The sequence below is a fragment of the Chiloscyllium plagiosum genome, unplaced genomic scaffold, assembly GCF_037043375.1.
Source record: "Chiloscyllium plagiosum isolate Xiang-an unplaced genomic scaffold, Cpla_swu_hap1 HiC_scaffold_25, whole genome shotgun sequence".
Lineage (NCBI taxonomy): Eukaryota > Metazoa > Chordata > Chondrichthyes > Orectolobiformes > Hemiscylliidae > Chiloscyllium > Chiloscyllium plagiosum.
In genome coordinates, this window is record NW_028270163.1 from 30940770 (window position 1) to 30961646 (window position 20877).

Here is a 20877-nt window from a genome sequence, read left to right on the forward strand (position 1 = left end):
TCCTTCAGCTAAGTAGCTTCAGCCCTGCTACTTTGTGGGATCCAATATTTGGAGGCCTGGCTCCAAGGTGGCAAAAATTAAATATGGGATTGAGATTGAATGCCAGGAGTTCAAAACCATTCTTTACCCACATTTGACTTCACTAATGGTGAAAAGTGGAAATTTTAAATGGTAATTACTGCAGATTAAGTATCTCTGGTCAAATGCATAATGACAAATGTTTTGAAATAAACATGTGTAAACAATCATGCCAAACATCTTTGAAGTAATATTTTATTCAAGTTTACATTGAATCAGCTGGAATGAATTTCTGCTGATATAGAATTCTATACATCAACTTAATTTCCAGATTTAATTTTCAAATGTAACAAATTGTACAAAAGAATCAATATTTTAACATTTGTCGTACAAGCTGCGAGTTATCTCTTGGACTTGAACTGATGAGATAATTGCAGATCATGACCCTTGCACTCTGAAAAGAGGAAATGAAATTTGTTAAACATCAATTGGTAAATTTTTTTTGTCTTGGTTACTGCTCTGCTTAATGTGCTATGTGCTCCTCCTTTCTTACCTCTCCTTTCATAATGATCTTCCTAAGCTAGCTTGAGAGATTCCATGAACTGTAATCAGTGCATTTAAAGGCTGCTTTGCAACATGAAAGCGCAGCCACTGTTTAGATAAGTCTTAGTACTTATGGAGAGACAGTGTGTAATTGACTCTCCATGAAGGAACCTGATAGCTGATAGAAGGTCAGCAAATTGGATTGGTGGGGTCACTGACAGTAAAAATCCATGTGTTAATTTGAATTTCATGTCTCCCATTCTCCACCACCATTGTGTGGCTGCAGGGGTGATCAGTGTAATTAGATAGGAGGGTACCAGAATACAGGTTCCATTGCCACCTTGCATCTCCCTGGTTTAATTTGTATGAAGATGGAATACCTCTTGTAGTTTTAAAGCAGTCATAAATGGCTGATACTTTCCATCTGTGGAAGGCATCCAGAAAGCCCCTTGTATACTGGGGTAGGAGGACTCCAGCATCAGAGTGGCTGGCAGGAAATCACCTCTGCACTTTTCCATTGACCTTAATTTGACACATACCACTCCTTCCTAGTGATCCTGCCACATGATGCCCAGCGATCCACAGTGAAGGCCTGTGAACTAGCAGCAAACATACTTCTTGAGGTGGCGTTCCACCCCATCTGGGTCAGTCTTGCAATTGGGACTTCTGTGGAGTCAGATACCTTACCACCAACTGGAAGCAAAACCCTTCTGACTCCTAGAGATCAAGTTGATGGGATTGCTGTCAGTTTTGACTGCAATCAATTAAATGATGCTGAAGCATCCTAAGTGACGAGTGAGGCCAGATCAAGGTGGAGGTGGCCAAGGTATTGGTATCGATATAATGTTTACTCTGGGATGTACATTATTTCACTACTTAGTCCCATCCCAATTCAATTCCAAGTGGTATTAGTGTGAAGCAAATATCTGTGCTTTGTGTTAAAAATTGGTGAAAAAAAATGTTGCTGATGAGTATTTCACCCTGCTTTTTAGTGGAAGTCCATCTTGTTTTCAAATAATTTGGCCAAAGTGTACATTGTACTGTTCTTATTCAAAGGTAGGCTTGTACAACCTTCAAACCTACTATCCTTTATTATTTTGTATTCTTTCTGAATATAAACATTTGTGCCTGAACCCCTTGCTGAGCTGTGCCTGTACAGCTAGGCAGTGTTGCAGAAAATTCTGGTTATGGCCTGTCTCCAAAAGGCAGGACAGGTCCCAACTGGGTAATTACTGTCCAATTAGTCACCATCAGCAGTGAAGATGTTGTTAATAGTGCTATCATGTGGCATTTATTCAGTTTGAAACTGGTCGATTTCGGTTCCACCAAGAATACCTCTAATGCTAATCTCTTTACAACCTGGTCCAAACATGGATGACCAGATCAGAACTCAAATTAGGGTGTGTGTGACTGCCCATGACACCATTTGACAATGTGGTATAAAGCCCTGATTAAAATTGCAGTTGATGGTATCAAAGGAATCTCTCCATCCCTCATAATGAAGACCAAGGAAGAGGGTTTAGGTTGGTGATGAATCACCTTACTCCAAAAGATAACAGTAGAAGTCCCTCAGGATAGTATCCTAGGCTCCAATATCTTCAGGTACTTCAATGTCCTTCCCTTAAGATCAGAAGTGATGTTTGTTGTTTTTACAAAGTAAGAACTCATCCTCATTAACACCTCCAGAGCTGACCATGTTGCTATGTAATGAGACTTGGAAGGCATTGAGTGTTGTGCTGATGAAACGGGAAGTTACATTTAAATGACGCATACTTGGTAATGATCTTCTCCCCCAACATTCATTGATGTGATCATTGTTGAATCTCAGCAACTGCAGATGTGACCAGGCAGAGGCTAGGAACCCTGTCTAAATAATTTGGTTTGTGATTCCCCACTCCCTTGAGTGCAGTGCAAACAGCCATCTTAGGATCATTTAATAATCCAGGATGGAGTAGCCCTTTTGGAGTCCCTTTCAGTCACTTCACCACTGACTAGTGGTAGCGGTGTGTCTCATCTGAAAGATGCACTGTAGTAACGCATCAAGGTTCCTTCAACAGTGTTCAAAACCCATCATCTCTACCACCCAGAAAGATAGTGCAAGGAAAATCACCAATTTCTGATCAAGTTCTAAGCCCCAACCCATTCTGGCTTGGTACCAGGTGTCTGTTCCTTTAGTCACTTTGATCAAAATTCAAGTGAGTCTGATTTGGAAAGAGTTAATGTTCAAGTTGTTAGCTCCATCTTTAAGTTCAGTCTTAGGACTTGACTCTAGCTTTCAGAGGATGTCTCACCACCATCTTGAGGGCCCTTGAGGATGGATACTTAAATGTTAGCCAAGCCAGCATTAACATCCCATGAAGGAACTCGGAAAAATTGCATGAAACGTGAAGCAGCTTTCAACTATTTTGAATAAAGTGCAAAAATCTGACCAGCCTTGGGAGGTTTTTGTTGGCAGCAAATTTCACTTTCCTCATGAGAGGCAATATGTTTTGTCTGGCAGTGCACAGGAACAATATTTCTTTTCAAAGTGTGGCTAATCTATTTTGTTCAGAGAAGTAAAAATTGTAATTTCCATCAGGTAATTTGTAAGGGACATGTTAATGCTATCAACCTCATTCTGTTTGCAATCAGAAAAATATTTAACTCCTACTTTCTGTGCTTGGTTGAAGTTCAAGTAAATGAATCCAACCTACTGAAATATCTTGATATTTAAAGAGGAGGAAACTTGGTCACACTTCAAATGAGGACACTTTTCACCATTTTAATAGTTGATTTCTGATGGGCTGAATGACACCACTTTAGATGTGTGTATCTTCAGGAGAAGCTCTCAATGTGTTCTGAAAGAAAAGGTTCACTTCAGCAAATAGAAACATGGATCCATGTTGATGGTGAATTTAAGACAATCTCTCAAATGATTAATTTTCAAGTTATTCGTCACAAGTTATCTTTTGTGCTTTGGGTGATATGCAGCAGCCTGGTGGTGAATTTTTCAAAAACAAAAGTACTACTGTGCTTACAGGGATTGGCTCACAAAAGTACATAGGTCTATGGGCTGTGCTTAAGCTGCTAAAATATATTGTTTGCAGCATTCTTTGATAGCATTATCTTCAGATACTTGCCTGTTTCTTCACTTGCACAAGGCACGAGTTCCAGCAATAACACCAGTCAGAACCATCAAACCAGAAACGACTCCTAAACCTATAACTGCCTGAAGTAGTACTGAGCTTGTCTCCTCAGGACCTGAAAAGACAATAGACGATTAAAAGGAATGAAGACAGTTGGAAAGAAGGTATGTTTCAATACTGGTATAAGTGCAAAATATCCTCTGTATCCATGAAATTATGATTGTTGAATTTGCCCATTTGCACCAAAAAAACAAAAATCAACAACTGGGGCAAAAATCCATTTTTAAGCAAGTTCTACATTAGTGAATTTCATTGTTTGCATAAATGGTGCCTGCATGGGAATGGAGGAAGGAATGTGTTTTTAATATGAGGCTGGAAGTATGATGTGGCAGAAGTTTCACATGGTTCATTGAACACAAGTGTATGGATATGAACACAAAGTATATTCCTAGCTTGTTGGTTTGACATCCGTAGGAGAAAAAAAAACAAGTGATCAACATGCTGACTTTCGGAAAGAGCTATAATTCCAATTTTATTAAAAATTCTGTGCTTTAATTGCATGATAATATCTAGTTGCATAGATATTTTGTACATGGGGGTATGCATGTTCCTTTCGGAAAGTGTTTGATAATCAGGCGATTTCCTATTACAATCTTTTTGGTGGGGCAAAAAGGAATTAATAAATTTTGTAACTGGTTCAATAGTAAGCATAGGAAGTCAAGATGTGTGGAATAAGCTGCCTGAAGAAGTGGTGGAGGCTGGTACAATTATAACATTTTAAAAGGCATCTGGATGGTTCAGAGGGATATGACCCAAGTGCTGACAAATGGGACTAGATTAATTTAAGATATCTGGTCACTATACATGAGTTGGACCAATGGGTCTGTTTCCATGCTGTATATCTCTCTGACTTTGTAATTGGTCTAGCATTTGATTGAATACTCATGATAAATCAGTTGTGCTGCTTTTGGTTATGAGTATGAAGATTATGCTCCCTTGTGGGCTAAGGTATAAAGTAAAATGGGTTGCCAGCTTGCTGTTTCCCCGCCTACCTGGACCTGCATCCACAGCTCGGGGGAGGTGGGCAGGAGGCCTGTGATGAATAACTGACTACCTTTTAAAGGCCTCATGGTATGGAGGCAGAAACTGTTTGGCCTGTGGGAGAATGTAGGGTATAGCCTAAAAGTTCATGGGAAGCTGGTGAGCTGCTATAGAGGAGATTGTTTGGAAGGTCCTATGCCTGCAGCCTTCGTAACTCAACTACCCATATTCTGCACTCTGACATCCACCCTCATGTGATCTCTCTTGCTCTTTCCCCACCTGCACCTCCTAAAATCCCTGCATTAGCACAGTCTGGTATTTTGGAACCGCGTATAGATTAGATTAGATTCCCTACACTATGGAAACAGGCCCACACCAACCTTCCAAAGAGTAGCCCACCCACACCCATTTCCCTTACCATGTATTTACCCCATTTTTGCCAATTCACCTAACCCGCACAGCTTTTGAATTCTGGGAGGAAACCCATGCAGACATGGGGAGAACGTGCAATCTCCACACAGACAGTTGTCCGAGGTGGGAATTGAACTCGGGTCCCTAGCACTGAGGCAGCAGTGCTAACTACTGAGCCACCGTGCCACCCAAGTCCCAGAAGCAGTCTCTTTTGGCACTGCTGGTATCAGGCTGGCATCTCTCCTGGGCAGGAGCCCATATCCAATCAAAAACCAAATTGGAGATTACTGGAAAATCTCAGGTCTGGCACCATCTGTGCAGAGAAATCAGCGTTTAATGTTTTGGGCCTCGTGACTCTTCATCAGAACTGAGGCTATATCCAATGTTGTATGCACCTGTCTGAACCCATTAAGGTTATCCTGGTGTATTGCAGTGGGGCAGCTGGATTTCCCAGAACCATTGTATGGGACGATTTTCAGTTTAGCCTGGAGGTGTGGGGTGGGGTTGGAGTTTTGGTGAGGGGGTGTGGGGTGGTGAGGGGGTGGGGTGGAGAGGTGTTGGGGGATATGGATGGTGGTGGTGTGGGGAGGCAGATAGTCCTTCCCTCTTTAATATCCACCCCACCATCTAAAACAGTCTGTGAACTGAAAGTAGAATATCCTCATTTGCAGGTAGCACTCGGTCGTTTGAGAAAGTGATGTTTTAGGAACAAAAAAAATCTATAAAATCTTGCAAATAGGGAAGTTATGATTTGATATTAGGGGATAGATTATGCATATTGCAGGTGAAGTTCAGAAATCAAATTGCAAATTGAGGCAAATGGAAGCACTACACATATATATTGAATTGATCTGCTGGGAAAAGTGTTGTCTCACACTGACATTATCATAATCTTTGTTTTGTGCTCTTATTTCATTGTCCTAACATCATTTATCAGAAGACTATGATGGAGCTTGTTCTTACAAAGTTGCTCCTTACATTTGGTGTCTTCATAGTTCAACATTCTTCTGGTAAGTTCCAAAGATCCATTGTTTGGTTCTGGCTTTATGTGGAGAAGTTCGCACATTAGTGGATAAATGTTCACACTTTCGAATGGCTCGGCCAAATAATTCTTTTTGAAATCTGGACCAAATGCGCGAAAAATCATCTTCATGTCCATGTGCTCGTTATCAAAACCATGCTCACCTTTGTTAAACTGGAATTTGGCTCTCTGATGGAAGAACAAAGGAACACAAAGATCATTCCAGGTACAATATAAGAGAACATAAAGAGAGTTTGGAATTTAGGTGCTATAAATCCAAGCTCTACAGTTGTGGTCTATCAATCTCTCAAACACACGAGGTTTCAAGAAAACAACAGTTTTATTTTCCAATTAGAACAAATATTAGTATAGAAGAGAAGGAACTTTAGTACAGAAAAAAAAATTGTATCAAACAATATGGAACCTCATTATGGTGCTCAAAGAAAAATGTGAAGTTTTATGTGAAGGAAGATTATGGTTTATTTCCAAAGAATCCATTATTGGAAATGCAAACTTGTTTAAAGTTTGCAGCGCGATTGTCCTACTTGATGTTTTGTGTTCCTAAAATCTACATTGTATGCTACCTGCTAGGTTGCAGTAAAAGAGCATCTAACTCTAGCTGAGTGTGTCCCTGACCTGATGGATTGAAATGATCTTTATTAGTGAGGTTACACAACAGACTCCAGGAACTATTTCACTTCCTATTTAATTCAAAGATGAATGTTTGATTTCTTTTTCTTAAAAAAATAGATAATGCAGTGTTTGCTAATAGATATGTCTGTTTTCATTGGACATAAACGTATTGTGAACATCCCAACTTGACGTTGCAATTAGTTCTATTTACATTAAACGTATTCATAGGAATATGTCACTGATATTTTATGTTTATTTATTCTCCATATAAAAGGTCTCCCACTGTATTTCAACCTAACTGGGTATTCTTCTGTTCCTTTCTCCCTCATGGACTCCATGATCTCGTATTCGCATCCATTTATATTCATTTGCAGTATTCTCCTGAAATCTCTGAGGTAGTCAGTATAGAAAATTGGAGAGGTAGAAGGTCATTTAGCCCTCTAAGCCTTCTCTGCCATTGAACATGATCATGGCTGATCATTCAACCCAGTACCTTGTTCCTGCATTGTCCCTATATTTTTTGATCCCTTTAGCCCTGAGAACACCTAAAAGGGTTCAGAATAGATTTACAAGGATATTGCCAGGGCTGGAGGGTTTGAACTATAAGTAGAGGCTGTTTAGGCTGGGACTATTTTTCCAAGAGCGTTGGAGGCTGAGGGGAGACCTTATGGAGGTTTATATAAACATGATAGACATGGATAGAGTAAATAGACAAGGTCCTTTTGTTAGGCTGGGTGAATCGAGAACTTGAGGGCCTAGGTTTAGGGTGAGAGGGGAAAGATTTAAAAGAGATCTAAGGGTCAACTTTTTCACGCAGAGTGTGGTGCATGTATGGAATGAGCTGCCAGAGGAAGTGGTGGAGGCTGGTACAATTACAACATTGAAAAGGCACCTGGGTGGGTGTATGAATAGGAAGGGTTTAGAAGGATAGAGGCGAAATGCTGGCAAATGGGACTAGATTTATATAGGATAGCTGGTTGACGTGAACTAATTGGACTGACTCTGACTCTATCTAATGCCTCCTTGTTTTGGTCTCATCTATTTTCTGTGGCAACAAATTCCACAGGTTCTTCATAATCTTGGTGAGGAAATGGTTCCTCATCTTGAATGTTACAATTGCTGTAGAGACTAATAACCTCTAAAGAGACATTTGAACTTCAGTTAATAGCTAAACAGATGCCACAAGACATTTTCTGTAACATAGACTAAAAGCACCATTGACTAAATGCACTCCCTTTCATGGACAAGTTAAACAGAGGAGATTTTATTTTGACAGTCAAGGAATGTCATTTGGGTATATGTTGTACTCCTGTTTATGTAGACTTTCAAGTCTCCAAGACACAGTCAAAAATTATCCTTGGCTCCTGAGGTTTTAGTTCTGATCATTTTTTCCAACCTGAGAGACTTTAACAACAGAATTGTCTTTTGCAATGCGTTACCTTTTAACTTTAACTTAAAGCTAGGCAAGACTTCCACATTCCTGCAGTCTGAACAACTGGCTGTCTTACTGATGATAGCTGTGCTCTGTCTTCTGGATTCTGGCAGATTAAACCTTTCTGAAATATTGAGGGAATTGCTTTTAGGAAATTCTGTATGCCATGACTTCCTCTACACCCTTCACCATGGCAACATGAATCCCACGGACCTTTGTATGCAGATGAAGCATTGATTAGCTATTGTACCGGTCCTAACTTTACCCTGGAATCAAATTGAAAGGTCAAAGTATCCTATTCTTAACCTTTAGAACACTTCTGAAATTGGAGCCTCTCACTATCCACCTGCCATCACAGTTGGCTTCAGTGTAAATACCAGCACCTGCTTAGTGAACCAACCTCAGTCTTGTTGTCCTGGCCTTGGAGATATGTGTAAGTTTTCCCTCTCTCTGCTCCCATTGCACCAATATAACTTTTTCCAAGCTAATTTTCAAACTGACTGCCTTCGGTTGCAAGGCTCTGAGAGGACCACTGTTGATTTATTTCAGTGGCTGCAAGCTATTGAACATTTTTCAGCTGCTTGGACCTTTTAAAACATTTCCAAACTGTCTGCTTCTGTCACCACACACATACTGGTTAGACGTTTCTTTAATTTGTCAAGGATCCATCTTGAATTGCGATCTTCATGACAATGTGGCGTGTTTTAGAAATCAAACCAATGCAAAACAATTTTACCATGAACCAACTATTATTATAGTCTATGTGAATGCTTTATATTGCTAATGAAGTTTGAACTTTTCTCCAGACTCCCTATCTCCATTGTAAGCTGAGATATGGATAATTTGATGCTCAGGTTCTTTCACTGTCAGCTTTGACCTTGCAGGATAAAACCAGGCTCCCTTTTTAATAGTAATAAATTAGACTTGTTGGAGTTGAATTCTCATCAGTTTTTGCCAACCTTCTCAACCAGATGCCTGTTCTTTTTATTGCTAAGACTTTCATTCCTAAAATCAAAAGTTACACTCGAAAGAATGTAAACCGCAAACCAGCTTTTCAGAATGCAAACTGTTACATGTGTAAACGATTGTAAATAAGGAATTTGAGATGCCTGTCTGATTTGAAGATGTGTAAAATATTTGTATGTGATGTATTACTGTTGCAAAACATGCCTGAAAATCTCTTGTATATTTGTACTTACAGAGGATCTTCCAAGGAAAAATATCTGACACAACAAATGGAGCCTAATCTCAAATTAGGTTTCATGGATCACTTTGTCTCCAGTTTAATGGATCACTTTGTCTCCAGTTTAATGAAATTCACTTTTCTAGTTTAGTATTTGCATCAGTATTCCTAAAGATTTGATTCATTTCTGTGTAACTGAAGCGTTTATAACCAATTTGTTATCAGGAGTTGGTAAATTGTAATCAAATAGCAAAATGCAGTGGAGTATTTGCCAACAACTTGTTGGCATTTAGAAACTTGTACCTGCACATAGTTCCTGCCATTTCTTTCCATTGTTTCCCCAGATCCTTCCTTTTAATAAACACTTAGGTCCTTATAATGGAGATACAATCTTCCCATGTTACAACATCACACGAATAGGAGGGTGGATTAATAATCAACAATAATGGTTTGTATTTACATAATATTTCAAAGTAGTAAAATATTCTCAAGTTTTTCCTCAGGCAAGTTATGAAATAAAATTTTAATACTGAACGACTAAATGAAATTTTAAGGCAGAAAACCAAATGTTTAATCAAAGAAGTAGGTTGTAGGGACATCTCCGAGGAAGCTAGAGTTGGAGATGTTTAAGGAGGTTCTACACCCTGAGGCCTTTACAGTTGAAAGAAAGACCACCATGGACCAATTAAAATCAGACGCAACAAATGTGAGTGTAGAGCTGGAGGAGGTTAAAAGGATAGGGAAGGGAAAAGTCATGGAGAAAACCAGGAAGCATATTTTAAAATTGGCTACTGGTTTAGCAATGTTTCAATGTAGATTCGTGACCACAGAGATTTTAGGTGAGCAGAACTTGGTATGAATTAAGACCAGGACAACTATTTTGGGTGATGTCCAGGTTATGGAGGATGCAAGAGGGCAAACTGGCTAAAAGGTAATTGAAATGCTCAAGACGAGGCATACGAAAAGCAACAGATGGGTGGAGGCAAAGGCAGGGTCAGGCAAAGTTACAGAACTGGAAGTACATGATCTTCCTCATAATGTGGATATATGGTTGGAAATCCATTTTGGCATTAAACACACCACCAAAATTGCAAGCAGTCTGGTTTGGCCTCAGACTATTTCCATTGAGAAGGCTAATGTTTCTGGTTAAGGAATGAGGTTTGTGGCCGGAACCAAAAAACACTGGCTTTGAGATATTCTACATTTAATTAGAGGTAATTTCTGTCATCTGTAAGGAGTTGATAGCACAGGGCTTATATTTACTGGACTCCTGCTCCTCTGATGCTGTCTGACCTGCTGTGCTTTTCCAGCACCACTCTAATCTAGAGTCTGGTTTCCAGCATCTGCAGTCCTTGTTTTTACCTCATTATTGAAAGATCTAGGCTAATGATCCGGAGACATGAATCGAAGCCCATTATAATAGCTGGGCAATTTAAAATCAGCTATTAAATTAACCTGAAAATCTTTTAAAATGCAACCATCATAACAAGTCTACTTCACTCTAGAACTTTAGAAAAGAATACCTTTTATTCTCACCTGATCTGATTAGTATATGACTCCAGTTCTTATAGATATTTCTAATCAACTTGTTTGATATGGTATGGCACTTCTGAGGGAGGTGGGACTTGGACCTGGGCGTCCTAGCCCAGTATGTATTTCAAACCCATGGCAGTGTGGCTAACCTAACTTCCTCACTGCCCTGTGAAATGACTGAACAAGTCATTTTGTTGTATATGAATTGGTTATGAATGCTAGCCTTGGCAGAATGATTTTCTTCAAAAAAGATGAACGCTCCTCCAATGTCATGGCCGTGGGAGTCAAGAGAAATGGTTTTGAGGTCAAGGAAGGCAGTTTAATGATTGTCAAAAACCATCTGGTTTGCTAATGACCAGGGAAGAAAATCTTCCATCTTTGCCCTGTATGGGCTACATGTGACTTCATATCCGCAGCAACAGTTGGATTGTGCCTGCCTCTTAACTGCCATGTGAAATAGTCTAGCAAATCATTCATATGCATCAAAGTACTACACGTATTGTATAAAGGCAACAGTTTGAGGTTGGTTCACTATCAGATTCTCAAAGCATATCATAAATATTGGCCATGCTAGTGCTTGTGTCTCATGACTGAATAATAAAATGGAAATCATAATTATTTTCTTCTTTGTTAAAGTGGCACTGATGCACAGAAGTTGTTTGGCAATTCTCTTCTTGTAAAAATGAAAATCTATACTCTGTTTTTGAGAATAGAACATCACACTGAAGTGATGTAACTTGGAATCAAAACCATAAGAATAGTAGTTTTAGATATTCACTGGGGTACTAAGAATTTACCAGATGACTTTAGAGCTTTAAGATCAAACATAGAACTGTGGCATGTTTCACTTACTATTTACAAAACGCCAAGTGACCATTGGAAAGGCAGAGCAGAATTCGGAGAGTTTAGATGATTTGTTTGTAAACAAAGTGGAAAAAATGTCAAACACTAATACTTTATTTATTGTTTCCAGACAAATAAATGAATAGATGGATTTCAATGAAACTGGGAAGATCAATAATATATGGCCTTCGGAAAGCTTATTAATCTATAGAGATGGTGCAGATCTGGATCTAGGTTCTAGAATTTATTTAGAAGGATTAATTAACATTGGACGAAAAGGCAAAATAATGTTTTGCTTTTAAAAATTGTTTTTTTTTCCCAATGCTTTACTTTCAATAATGTGGACTATCTCTGCTGTTGCAGTGAAATTTGCTACAACTGTCAAAATGTGAGCAGAGTTTTCAAAGCAGATTGTTGGATGTGAATTGGCCTGAAGCTGCCTCAATAAAAGCTCTTCATGAGATGTCTTTCAGCTTTGTAGTTACAGAGCCTCAACCAGTCAAGTAAAATCTACACATCTGCACCAATGCTGAATTAACACACTATTGAGGAAATAAATAGACTGCCCTCCTCAGTTGTATTTGTTCTATTTAGGTACTCACCCCATGAACAACATAGCCAAGGTCACCGTACATGAGAATAGGGAGAATTCTTTCATTGTTAGAATAGTGGAATCTTTTTGGAAAATCCTCTTTTTTATAAACGTTTAGATGAGGATGGGCACCTTTTAGAGCTTGATACACCTTTTCTGTCATTCCTTCTTTTGGTAATAACATGCCATTTGGTCCATAATCGAGTAATTCAAAATCATTGTCCTTGAATGAGAAGTTGGCAATTCTTTTCAGCACAATTTCTTCCACCTGGGGTTCTTTCAGCACAGTAGTCATTCCGTGATCAGAAGTGATGATGACATTGAGTTTAGATTTCAAGCCATGACTTTCAATACTCTGAAATAAGTAACCTACTGTTCTGTCTACCTGCCGCACCATGTCTTTTCTTTGTATTGATTCAGGTCCATGTTTGTGGCCAGCTCCATCTGGTTCACCAAAGTAGAGTGAAACAAAATCCAGACCTTGCGAAGTGAACCATTGCATTACTGTATCAATGTTTTCTTTCCAGGCTGTTTCATTGCTGTAATCATAAAATGGAGGCTCTACCACTTTCAGGAAAGCATCTTCTCCATCATAGGTAGGTTTGGTGCCAGGGAAGTGAAAGGAGCCTGTTTTTAAACCCTTTAGAAATACATATAGAGATAAAATATCACTTGATTAATGCATTTATATTTTCTACAGCAATGCAATTGCTCAGCATATTCATCAGTTGAACTTGCAAATTCAGTTTAAGGTTCTGATCAAAGTGGAGGTAGAAAAATGATGTGAAATTCTTGAGGTTTTTTTTTGATGCTACCAGAAAGGTAACATCATTGTAATGTCAAACTTAGTTGACAAATTGCTGATAGGATCTTTTAGAACTTTTAAACTGACCTGTCCTTAATTTACAAGTTTTGAGGGGATTTTAGTTTGTGAAGCTGCCATCAGGAGGAATTGTGATCAGGAACCCACATGTGCTGGGAGCTGGAGTGCAATTTTCAGTTTGGGGGAGGGGGTGGAGTGGGTGGAAAACCAATGAAGTAAACGTGCCGGAGGGCTCAGACCAATTGAGAATGGAAGGTGAGCACCTGAGGTTGGAGAGATAATAGGAGGCCCTTCAATACTGACATATGGCCAGCTCATGGTCTGTGGAGGGAGTCATTGATGTAGAGAAGAGAAGAAATGGGGATTTTTGAGTGGTTTTACAAATTTTTCAAAACAAAGTAGATACAATGACCAGACATTTTGTGGAGGAGTAACCTATCCACTGATGACCAGCAAGCTGCCCTATGGCCATGATATGGATGGGAGTAAGACTGGGAAAAGTGTTCCCTAAATGAATTTTCCCCTCCTTGGCTCACCAGTGGGAAGCTGCCTCCAACCCTTGGCTCCATTTGGGTCTCAGTAGGCAGGAGCTGAATGTGCGGGTGGAAAGTTCCAATTAGCAAACACAGATTGGCCTTAAAAGTTGTTATTGACTCATGACTATCTAGTCCTTGCAGGCAAGTAGGCTTCATGAAACTAGGCTGATGAAAGTTGTCTCGAGGTGGGACCATATCAGGAGAGCAACACACTGACCGAGACAAAAAGAAAATGCATCCGTCAGTCCCTCAACCTGTCTCCACAGGTGAATGAAAATTCTAATCACACGTTCCCCTATCCTCGCAGCATTCTAAAAGAATTTGGCTTTACCATGTGGGGATAGAATTCTGCATTCTCAACATTATATATTTGGTTCCATTCTTCAGTTAGTCAAACGACAACTGATTCCCATACCTGAAACCTCTGGTGGTCTTCCAGCAGTAATTGCAATATAGAAGCTCTCTCATTCACAGGGAAGATGCAGTTTAAAACATTGAAAGAAATGTCCACCTTCCCGATTGAAAATTTTATTTCCATCCTCCACTTATTTACGATGGCTGCTAAAACCCTTGAACATTTTAATTCTTTTATTCTCAAAAAAATGTTATTTCAAGACATTGAGTCTTATTTTGTGTTTTTGGGTACAATTATGGACATATCATTGTGATGTGTCTTGCTATGTTTAGTTGAATTTCAGTTTTTGTTAAATTGGGAAGGGCAGACGTTTGGGTCAGACAGATCCTAAGGTGATTTTTGTCTGCTGTCCAAGAGAATTAAAAACCTTCAGTTATTTCTCTTCAACAAATTTTACTTTTATAGTTTTAAAGAAACCCATGTAAACACAATGGAAAGTTTTTGTTAATTTTAATTCTGCGAATATGTAACTTTACCCCATGTTAGGAAATTAATGCTAAATAAACTGAATTGCATCATAGCTCTGGTATTCTGCCAGGGGGTCACCAAAAGAATCAATTTGGTTGCTACAACCGTACGCTATCTATCATATTAGTAAAGGCTCTTGTACAGGTCACCAATACACAGGCCTGAAAACAAGTATTAAGCCCCTTACATATATCTGCAAACACCTGTTTGAGGCTCCCTTTGTAAAACCTGCTTATGACTGCCTGTAACATGCAAGTTGAGGCCAGTACTCTCAGGCACTTGGCAGCCAAACCAGCAATAATTAAAGGGGAAGCTGGAGATTGCATCCAGAATGATTTATCTTTGCTTTTTCTTTCTGATTTACTTCACAGTTGGGAGATGGAAGACCATACTCCAAAGCTCCAGATTAAACTTGCTGCTCATAATCATTTTTATACCTCTTTTTCCAGTAGATTTACAAGAAATACTCCAATAATCTCCTTTACCTGTCGCTGAGCAGTGATCCAAATTGGCAAACTTCCAGCATCCCAATATTTGTTGATACTCTGCGCCTGGTAATATTGCACTTTTTGTCCAGTTGTTGTGTTGAACCATATATTGTGGATCACACCATGCGTCTCGATATATCTACCTTTAGTGAAAATAGATGTTTAGTTTCTTACTTTATAATGCTGAAAGGTATATCAATGTAATGAATAATGCCCAGATTGCAGTTCTGTTCTGATAATCACACATTTACAATATTTACCTTATTGAAAAGATCTGCTTTCTTTTATTTGCCAAATATCATATGAAGTTGCCCATTTTTGTAGAAAAACAGAAAGCCATACATTATTTAAATGGAGAGAGGTAGCAACTGTGTGGTACAAAGAGATCTTGTTCTGCTATTTGAATCACAAAACATTAACGTGCAGTTGCAGCAAGTGATTAGGAAAACAAATGGAATGTTGTTTATTGTAAAGGAAATGGAATACAAAAGTAGGGAGTTTTTCCTTCTGTTCCCCAGGACATTGGCAAAACCAAATCCAAGTACTGTGGATAATTTTAGTCTTATTATTAAGTAGTTTTATTTAAGTAAGGATATAATTCCATTAGTAGCAGTTCAGATAAGACCCACTTGATTCATTTTTTGGGGTGAAGGAATTGTCTTATGAGGGAAAAATTGGACAATTTACTCATACTTACAATATTTTGATTTTATTAAATGTGATTTTTTTACTCTATTGACATGTTCTTAAATATTATTGAGGGACATATTTGTGTAACTGTGTATTTGTGTTAATCAGTTTTTTTTTGTGATTTACATGCCCACTGACTGCAGTGTGCAACTTACATTTTGGGATGCAGCTGCTGACTACCGTTTTGAAGTTAGAGATACTTCTCAGTGACTTAGAAATCATGACAAGAACTTTGCAGAAAACATCTGATCCAAACATTTGATTTAAAGGGTGACATAAATGAGGAGTACACCATAATGAAGGCTTAGGATACAGCAGGCAAGGATGATCTGTTGTTCCTCATGAAAATGTCAATTGCCAGATAGAGATTTAAGGATTAGAGGGGACATGAAGAAAAATATTTTCACCCAGAGGGTGAGAGTGTCTGGAATTTACCCCTAAATTTGGGAAGCTATGACATGATGGGCTGAATGGCCTCTTTCAGAGTCATAGCATTTCTATGACGTACCAATTCAATGTTGTCAAACAGCAGCTTAATAAATGCATTAGACAAGGGAGAATTGAGTAATATCAGTACCTTTTTAAGACTGTGGGGAACTGTATTTAAAAAAAAAATCCTTCCCACTAAATGGCAGTGCTGGTCTAGTTTGTGTTGGTACTGTGATTTTATTTTGTATAGTTCTGCAAAGCTGGCACAGACAATAGATTCAATTGCTTCATATTATACTGTAAATTTTCAACATTTCAATAATCGATTACAGCACAACAGATAACACTTTTCTGGAAACTACAATCTGTTTTTCTTAACCAATAAAGAATTTACAACAAAAAAAAGAGAGAATCTGAATTTAAGATATAAAATAGATGAACAAAAGTCATCTAAACAATTCTGATATTCTTCAGAATGAATCAAATATTGGTAAAGTATTATGTTGTATGCCTTCTTTCTTTCTCTTCATCTCACACATAAATTGTCGTTTTGGAAGATGTGCACTTGAGGGAAGAGAAGACTTTATTTCACTGCTTTTCACAATGAAATTATTAAAACTATACTCCCTGCTCTTGGCTGTAAGGAATTCCTCCCGGAGCTGTCAACACCCTTAAATAAGACAAAATGAATGGTACTTCTAGAAAATTGATCCTAAGTATTTACAAATTATAATACTTTACATTTGGTAATGTAAATAAACTTAGCATTTAGCAATGATTCTGCCAAATTCTGTCACAGTTACTCTGAATAAGCTTTTTTTTTATTTTCTCCAAGTTGCTGTATTTAAGATTAACAGGTTTATCCGTGTTAACACATCAGTTAGCGCTTTGGTGATATGGTGCTACCTAGCTACTAGTCACAAAGTTAATCCATAAATTGAAAACATGAGCAAAGGAAACCGAATCCAGTGTTACATTACAATTATCAGTAAATATGAATAAGTATTACTTTTAATTGGAGTAATAACTGTTTTTTAAATTCACTCATGGAATGTGGGTATCTCTGGCTGGCCAATGTTTATTGCCTATCCCTAGCAGAAGCCATGGAAATACCCAATGATCCTTATAATTGAAATGCATATTGCAGACTTTGATATACATGGTTAAAGTCTGTTCCCTTTGCTGTATAACAATTAGATAATTTGTTGAAGTTTGTAAATCATTACAACTTTGCAACAATCCAATTATCCATTCAATCAGAACAACAATGAAGGAAGAGAACTTACCCGTTAGCAATGTGAAATGAGATGGAGAGGTTATTGTAATAAAGGGGGGTGTAACATATTTAGCTTTTACGCCTTCTCTAATTAAATTTTTCAAATTTGGGCATTCGACATCTTCGTCATAATCCCAACGAAAGCCATCAAAGGAAATAAGTAGCAGCTTGTTATGACTCTTCTGTCCATTCCTAAAGGTAGGAAGACTATGTGTCAGTGATAGTAAAAGACTCACGTATAGGACAGAATACATTTCCCTGGCTGCTTCTAGTCACTGCAGCAACCAAGAACAAAAACTGACATGTTTACCTCTCAACGAATAGAGTTTATATAACTTTAACTTATCCCAAAATAAATCTTTATGGTGGTAGCAGAAGATTTCAAAACAAACTAGTTGACTGTTTTCACTTTGGAACAGCTCTGCTGGAGATTAGATTAATCTATGTTACGTGATGTTTATCTTCTGCAGAATGGAATTTGATAGCTTATCCCTTCATGGCAGGAAAATTATTTACCAAATAATAGATTTACAAGTTGGTCTGTAATATTCTCGACAAGCTTAAATATTTATGAAAGTCATGATAGGGTTCAAAAGAAAAATGATTGTCTCCTGTCATTAGGTGAAGTTCGTTTTGGGGCTCTTCTTATGTATGCCTTATTGGATACGTGCTTCAAAATGAAAGGAACTCTTCAGACTCTAATAGGAAATGTTCAGAGATTTCCATTCCGAGTTTGCCATGGACTAGGAGCAACATGAAAGCTGTATCTAAAATATTCTTGTCTTTTTTCAATTTACTTTTGGAAATTGAGTATATTGAGGCAATCATGAAACAAATTTGATTTCTTATCAAAATGGACTGCTAGTATCAAGTGATATATGCAGCAGGAGGCCTATCTATCTATCTGTCTGCCTGTCTGTATCTGTCTATCTGTCTAGTCATGTCCCTACTGCCGTTCCCTTTGACTCCTCTGTCACCCTACCAAATCTTGATCTCCCACCCCCTTTCTGATCCCTGAATCACTTTTCCAATGAGGCTGTGAATCTCTAACCATAGCAACAGGGTTTCATTTAGTTGACTCCTCTTAAATCTACTGGTAGGTGTCTTTTGAGGCCTCACTGAGCTGGGATAGGAAAGGCCTTAATTAAGTTAATATCTGAAACAGAAAGCATGCATCCCTCCCAGTTTTGATAGCTTAGTGCTTCAGCATCATTTTTCAAATTCATTCAGGGGATGTGGATCTCACTGGCTGGGCCAGCATTAATTTCCCATCCCTAATGGCCATTGAGAAGGTGATGGTGCAGTATCTTCTTAAGCCCTTTTGTTGTGTTGATGCCCATGAAGATCCTATTTGAGAGGGAATTCCAGGATTTTTGACCCAGTGACATTGAAGGAACAGTGATATGTTTCCAAGTCAGACGAGTAAGTATTTTGGAGGGGAGCTTGTGGACGTGGTGTCCTCGTGTATGTAATGCATTTATCCTTCTATATGGTTGTTCATGGATTTGGAAGGTGCCAACTAAGTGCCCGTGGTGAATTTGTGCAGTGCATCTTGTAAGTGGTATGCACTGCTGCTACTGAGCATCAGTGGTAAGGGGAGTCAATGTTTGGTGGATTCGGTGCAAATGAAATGGGCCACTTTGCCCTGCATAGTGTCAAGCTTGGATGTTGTTGGAGCTGCACCCATCTGGACAACTTAATGGCATTTCTTCTTTCCCCCTCTATCATTAATTACTTGCCTCTTGGTCTGCTCACACTCTTAACTCAGTTGATCTCATCTCAGTACTTTTTCTCCTTCCTCCTCCTCCTTTGATGGCTGTGCCTTTGAGATCGTTGGAGATTTCTTCAGAAGGATACTACTGTTAGCATTTTGTGAGCTAGTAGGTGATGGGTACCCCTATCATGGTATGTTTTGTAGTCATGTCTACTGGAATCATCTGTGATACATAGATCAATTCACTGTCACCAATCTTTCTCATTAGTATTAATTCACATTGCTCATACATAATGGGGAAGGATGCCCAACAACGTTTTCAGCAGAAAAGCTACTTAGTCTGGTTGGAAAACAGAAGTTTAATATAAAGAGCTTAATGGGTAGTTATACAATGTCTGAATTACATAGTCTGACAGAGTCATAGAGATGTACAGCACAGAAACAGACCATTTGATCCAACTCATCCATACCAACCATATAACCCAACCCAATGTAGTCCTACCTGCCAGCACCCTGCCCATATCCCTCCAAACCTTTCCTATTCATATATCCATCTAAATGTCTTTTAAATGTTGCAATTGTATTAACCTTCACCACTTCCCCTGGTAGTTCATTCCATACATGTAGCACCCTCTGCGTGAAATGGTCTCTTTTATATCTTTCCCCTCTCACTCTAAACCTTTGCCCTCAAGTTCTGACTCCCCCATCCCAGGGAAAGACTTTGTCTATTTATTCTATCCATGCCCCTCATGATTTTACAAACACCTCCGACACTCCAGGGAAAACAGTCCCAGCCTATTCAAACTGTCCCTAAATCTCAAATCTTCCAACCCTGTAAATTTACAACATCCTTGTAAATCTTTTCTGAACCCTTTCAAGTTTCACAACATCCTTTCAATAGGAAGGAGACCAGAATTGCATGCATTATTCCAACAGTGGCCTAACCAGTGTCCTGTACAGCTGCAACATGACGTCCCAAGTCCTGTACTCAATACTCTGAAGGAGCGTCGCTCCGAAAGCTAGTGTGCTTCCAATTAAACCTGTTGGACTATAACCTGGTGTTGTGTGATTTTTAACTCTGACCAATAAAAGAAAGCATACCAAATGCTGCCTTCACTATCCTATCTACCTGTGACTCCACTTTCAAGGAGGTACGAACCTGCAGTCCAAGGTCTCTTTGTTCAGCAACACTCCCTAGGACCTTACCATTAAATGTATAAGTTCTGCTCTGATTTGCTTTCCCAAAATGCAATGCCTCTTGTTTATCTCAGGTAAACTCCATCTGCTATTTCTCAGCCCATTGGCCGATTTGGTCCAGATCCTGTTGTAATCTGAGGTAACCCTCTTCGCTGTCCACTACACCTCAAATTTTGGTGTCATCTGCAAACTTACTAACTATATCTCTTATGCTCATATCCAAATCATTTGTGTAAATGATAAAGAGTAGAGGACCCAGCACCGATCCTTGTGACACTCCACTGGTCACAGGCCTCCAGTCTAAAAAAACAACCCTCCACCACAACCCTGTGTCTTCTGCCTTTTGAGCCAGTTCTGTTTCCAAATGGCTAGTTCTCCCTGTATTCCATGAGATCTAACCTTGCTAACCAGCCTCCCATGAGGAACCTTGTCAAATGCCTTACTGAAGTCCCTATGGATCTGCCCT

At 38.8% G+C, this 20877-nt stretch overlaps 1 protein-coding gene across 2 annotated transcripts; it reads right to left on the reverse strand.

The window, feature by feature from the left end:
- Positions 1-256: 256 nt before the first annotated feature.
- Positions 257-17754, reverse strand: LOC122561922 (ectonucleotide pyrophosphatase/phosphodiesterase family member 7-like). Of its 2 annotated transcripts, XR_015761406.1 has the most exons (7): positions 17511-17754; positions 15103-15248; positions 12386-13015; positions 6117-6348; positions 3681-3801; positions 3319-3398; positions 257-472 (listed from the first exon to the last, which is right to left on the reverse strand). XR_015761406.1 is itself a non-coding variant. In XM_043714245.2 (6 exons), exons 1-5 carry the CDS (start codon positions 17752-17754, stop codon positions 3689-3691), a joined length of 1365 nt encoding a protein of 454 aa, XP_043570180.1. In that variant the 3' UTR covers positions 257-472; positions 3681-3688. The 2 variants fall into 2 exon arrangements, 1 of the variants encoding a protein (XP_043570180.1); XM_043714245.2 differs by lacking the exon at positions 3319-3398.
- Positions 17755-20877: the final 3123 nt, after the last annotated feature.

What these genes read in the sequence shown, in the direction of transcription:
- LOC122561922 (XM_043714245.2), bottom strand. Translation starts at nt 17,754, where the DNA reads ATGTATTCTGTCCTATACGTGAGTCTTTTACTATCACTGACACATAGT. An exon ending in TTGGCTATGTTGTTCATGGG is followed by an intron (nt 6,349 to 12,385) that starts GTGAGTACCTAA and finishes TTCTTCCATCAG; the next exon opens with AGAGCCAAATTCCAGTTTAA. An exon ending in GAACTATGAAGACACCAAAT is followed by an intron (nt 3,802 to 6,116) that starts GTAAGGAGCAAC and finishes TTGTCTTTTCAG; the next exon opens with GTCCTGAGGAGACAAGCTCA.